Below are 5,034 nucleotides of genomic sequence, written 5' to 3'. Positions count from 1 at the left end.
AGATAAGAAAAACTTCACGAAAGGCCAGGTTGTTCATGAAGTAACCGAGATTCCAACATTTTCGGGGGCAGATGTTCTTGCTCAGCTAAAAGCTCTCCAGCCTAAAGTCAAAGGCAAAGCCAAAGCCAAAGCCAAAGGCTTCGAGGGATATGGTGAGACGCACAACTGGACTCACATTACCCCCTTCTCGCAGTTTCCCTATTTCAAGGACCTCAAACTTCCTTACAATATCGATGTGATGCACACCGAAAAGAATGTGGCAGAGTCCCTTTTCCACACGATCCTCAACATTCCTAATAAGATGAAGGATAATGTTAAAGCTAGAGCCGATCAACAAGGAATTTGTGATAGACCACGTCTGAACATGAAGCCTCCCACAGGTGGTCGAAAAAACTGGTTCAAGCCAGATGCTGACTTTGTCCTTAAACCGCCAGAAAAAAAGGAAGTACTTATCTGGCTGAAACACATTTTGAAGTTCACCGATGGTTATGCATCAAATATAAGTAAGGGAGTCAATCTTTCGACGGGCAAAGTGACCGGCCTGAAGAGTCATGACTACCATGTATGGATTGAGCGGATAATGCTGGTGATGGTTCGAGGCTATGTCCCCGAGCATGTCTGGCGAGTTCTTGCCGAGCTAAGCCATTTCTCCGCACGCTCTGTGCTAAAGAAGTAAGTAAAGACGGGATTGAAAAATTTCATAAGAAGGCATCGGAGTTGATAGTCAAGCTAGAGAAGATCTTTCTGCCAGGCTTCTTTACTCCGACGACACATATTATTCTGCACCTCGCGAACGAGGTATTGTTGGGGGGCCTGTGTAGAATCGCTGGCAGTACGGCCCTAAGAGACAGAACAAGCATCTCTGACGGAAATGTGGAAACAAAGCTAAGATTAAAGCTTCCATAGCTGAGGCAGTTATCCTAGAGGAGGTGTCAGACCTCAGGACATCATACTATCCAGACCACGTTCCTCATCTGCATAACAAGGTGCCTCGATACAATATAGAAGAGCCAAAGTATCAACCCAGGCTCCATCTATTCAACGCAAGGTGGGAGGGCTGGGGGCTCGAAACCTTATAACATGCCACGACAAGAGTGGGAGGACCTCATGTTCTATATCTTGCACAACATCAAGGAAGTTGAGGAAGTGTGGATGAGGTAATACCACTACACCATTCCTTTATGTCTTCCACATCATCATGTTCTATGTTCACTTAGTCCCGGTCTAACACCTCTTTTCTTTTTTAGTGATTCGTTCAAGAGGAATGGATGGGAATGAATCCTCCTACTGAGGCGGAGGCACTTACTCTTCTCCATCATGGAAACCCTAGACGTAAAAATTTTGTTGCTTGGTTCATGGAGAAAGTAATTTTCCACACTCCCCTATTAAATACTTAGTTCAACATTTATTAGTTAACTAATGCACGCAACAATTTCAATTATACTTGTAGGGAAAAGATCCGAACATATCTATGGATGATGAATTGAGATGGGTTTCCATGGGTTTTGACCCTTCCGTCATGACATGTAAAAAATATGATGTGAATGGGTATCGCTTCCATACAGAGGAGCACCAGAACAGCCGGCCTGATCCCAAAACTATAAATACCGGAGTGTACACCCCCGGTCAAAATTCAGTAGACTACTACGGAAGGGTACAAAATATATACGAGATTAAATTCCACCAGGGGCGCGAGACCCTAAGTCTGCCTGTGTTTAAATGTCGATGATTCGATCCGCGGGAGGGGGTAACACATACGCCTTCCATTGGTTTGGTCGAAGTTAAACCATCAACCGTCTATGCCGGAGCCGATCTCTTCATTGCGGCTACCCAAGCTACACAAGTATATTATTTGCCTTACCCATGCCAGAAAGAGTACCTAAAGGGTTGGGATGTTGTGTTCAAGGTGTCGCCACATGGTAAGCTACCCAACCCGAATAAAGACGATTACTACAACATTAACCCCATGACATACGAGGGAGTGTTCTATCAAGAGCAACCTGGTGATGATGTGGTTAGAAATGATGACACTAGACCATTGGGTGATGATGATGTGGATCCAAACAACGACGATGCACGGAATGATGGTGAGACCATTGTCAATGAAAATGACATACTTATGCTAGAAAAGTTAAACGAAGACGCTGACGACGAGGAAGAGCCTCCACCTCCGTCAGACAACGAAGATGATATGATTGATAGTGATGATGAGACCGACCAAGAAACAGGTTACAACAGTGATGATTCGTATGGGTTCTGGCAGATGTACGTTTCAAGTCTTTTTTTCTATGGTTTAGGAATATGCCTTTTCATGCATTTTATTAATGTGTTTATTATTCCTTATTATTATGCCTTTTCCTTCATTTTTAATGTACTAATTGTTTATTCTCTTTTCAATGCAGGTTTGTGGAACATGGGCAAGGGGAAGGCTGACGGCGTGGGTTTCCTACGCAAGGTCGTCAACATGCCTAGTCGGAGTGGTCGAGCACATAATCCTCCACCCCGACTACTTGATGATGACTCCTCACAGGGAGGTCGAGGGAGAGGTGCCCCCAGAGGAGGAGGGGGCAGGGGGAGAGCCCCTAGAGGGCGAGGGGGTGGGGGGAGAGCCACTACAGGGGGTCGTGGCCAGAAACAGCGCACCCTCACCGACTTAGGGGTGTTGCCTTCGAGGCCCTCCTCTAGTGAGGTACCCTCTAACAAGGAGGAAGAGGACGAGGAGGTTCGGGAGGAGGAGGAGGAGGAATTTGGGGAGGGGGACGACGAGGAGGAGTTTGGGGAGGGGAACGAGGAGGCAGGCGAGGAGGAGGCTGGTGGTGGCGGGGGTGATGGTGGTGGCGGGGAGGGGGTTGGCAACAAGGGGTGGCTGCGTGGTAATGCAAAGGTACCAAAGCAGATTCCTGCTACCGAGGAGCAGAAGTGGCTCATCGAGCCCACGGGGAAAGAGTAAGTGCCACTTTATAATAATTTCATTATTTTGCTTGTCACATGCTTATATTTCTCTTTATTTTTCTTGTCACTATGCTAATATTTCATTCTTTTGCAGCAACTGGATATATCCTAAAGGGGCCCGTATTCCCAACGGCCTCATCACCGTCTTGCTGAAGGTATACTGGCCGCGGTTGTACTGTCCGGATCCAGTCAGGCACCTGGACCGCCTGGTTTTGGCCACGAGCTGGGACCACTGGGTAGCGGCCCCCCACGCGGATTATGAGACCCATGCTAAGGTCGTGATCACTAATTTTTGGGTGAGTTCTCTTCAGAAGCACAAGTCCATTCTGGTTTCATGAATGATTTAACTCATGGCTTCTTCCATTCTGGTTTCATGAATGATTGTAGAAATACTATCGAGTTCTTCCGGAGCACAAGGCCATTGCCGACCAGATCGTGCTTTGCCAAGCCAAGAGTAAGGCCCGCCAGATGCAGTATGAGGTGTGTTGGGTGGCCATCTCGACATACTATCACGACGCTCTTGGTGTGAAGATGACCAAGGAAGAAGCGCGGAGGACGGACATTACCTTGGAGAGGCACCAGTACTTGGCGGTAAGTATAAAAGATTTTTATTTCCGATGTTTGTGGTGCATTTCATCATTTCGTGTTGACATGTTAGTATGCTTTCATTATGTAGGTGTGTCCAAATTGGTGTTATGGAAAAGACGAGTCCTGGGCAGCATTGGTGGATCTGTGGTGTGATAACGATGGAGCTTGGGCGGCTACGAGCATCAGAAACAAGGCTAACAGAGGCAGGGAGGGAGTACATGCTCAGGGAAACCGAAACCACTTTCTTCACAAGACACTTGAGGTATATCTATGTACATTAAGCATTTTTCTTCTTTTTTACCATCACTTTCTTTTTTGATAGAAAGACTGTAAGGGAACCCCCTACAGCATAATACCATCACTTTCTTATGTATGACTAACCACTGTTTGGTTGTTTGGTGGTGCAGGAGGAGAAACTGAAGCGGCCGCTCTCACACATGGAGGCGTGGGAGATCGCCCATACACGAAAGAAGCCCAAGCCTGGTGAGGCCAAGTACTACGGCAAGACCGTGGAGTATAAGAAGGCCTACTCCGAGGGGTATCTGAGTTTACATCCTGACACACCTGACCCCATTGCGGCGGATCTGGACAAGAGGGTGGTGGTGAGCATGGGGAAGAAGCACGGTCACTCGCCGTTTCTGGATGCTGTGATCACTCCTTCTATCTCCTACACACAGCTCTGAGCTACCAACCCGAGCCTGTGCTAGCGCACGAGCACGTCCATGACCAGTGCGCAGTCACAGTCCCTCTTTGCTGAGCAGAACTCTGTAAGTATTTTCCCTCTTATCTTCATTGCTCACTTTATTTTCCGCATTCAGATGTTTTGTGAGTACCATCATGTCATACCGTAGGCCTACATGGAGTACACACGCCAAGAGACCATGGTGTGGCACGAGAGCCTTCATGCATACACTACTAGAAAAAGGGCTATAGATGAGATTGACACTAATGGCGCACCAGACAAGTGGTGCGCCATTAGTATATACTAATGGCGGACCACCTTCTGATACGCCATTAGAGTTGAAACTACTAATGGCGCACCTGGCCCAGGGTGCGCCATTAGTATCAAAAAAGAATTGAACTAGTGCGCCTGTCCAAACATACAAATGGCGCATCCAGACACAGTGCGCCATTACTAGTTGTAACTAGTAATGGCGCACCTGACGGAAAGTACGCCACTAATGTTGTTTTTTTATTATATTTTTTATTCCTTTTTTGCAAAACTACTAATGGCGCACTGTTCCACCGTGCGCCATTAGTAGTTTAAACTAGTAATGGCGCACTGTGGAACAGTGCGCCATTAGTATGTTTTTTTTGCAAAACTACTAATGGCGCACCACCAGAAGGTGCGCCATTAGCAACCTGGATTACTAATGATGCATTTAGAGTTGGTGCGCCATTAGTAAGTGGGCAGCAACAAGATATTTTGGACAGCCTCTCCTACCCACACTCACTTTCTCCCCACTTCATTCTCTCCTCCTCCTTGTCTCGGGT

General features: G+C 47.0%; 1 protein-coding gene across 1 annotated transcript; it reads left to right on the top strand.

The window, feature by feature from the left end:
- Positions 1-2,755: 2,755 nt before the first annotated feature.
- Positions 2,756-4,302, top strand: LOC119348879. The gene is made up of 5 exons (XM_037616878.1): positions 2,756-2,946; positions 3,047-3,248; positions 3,340-3,543; positions 3,629-3,802; positions 3,948-4,302. The coding sequence occupies exons 3-5, from the start codon at positions 3,421-3,423 to the stop codon at positions 4,221-4,223; spliced, it is 573 nt and encodes a 190-aa protein (XP_037472775.1). The 5' UTR covers positions 2,756-2,946; positions 3,047-3,248; positions 3,340-3,420; the 3' UTR covers positions 4,224-4,302.
- Positions 4,303-5,034: the final 732 nt, after the last annotated feature.

The sequence above is a fragment of the Triticum dicoccoides genome, chromosome 1A (genome assembly GCF_002162155.2).
Source record: "Triticum dicoccoides isolate Atlit2015 ecotype Zavitan chromosome 1A, WEW_v2.0, whole genome shotgun sequence".
NCBI classification, from domain to species: Eukaryota; Viridiplantae; Streptophyta; class Magnoliopsida; order Poales; family Poaceae; genus Triticum; species Triticum dicoccoides.
The sequence above is the reverse complement of the archived record's forward strand: the minus strand, read 5'-3'. Positions and strand labels throughout refer to the sequence as shown.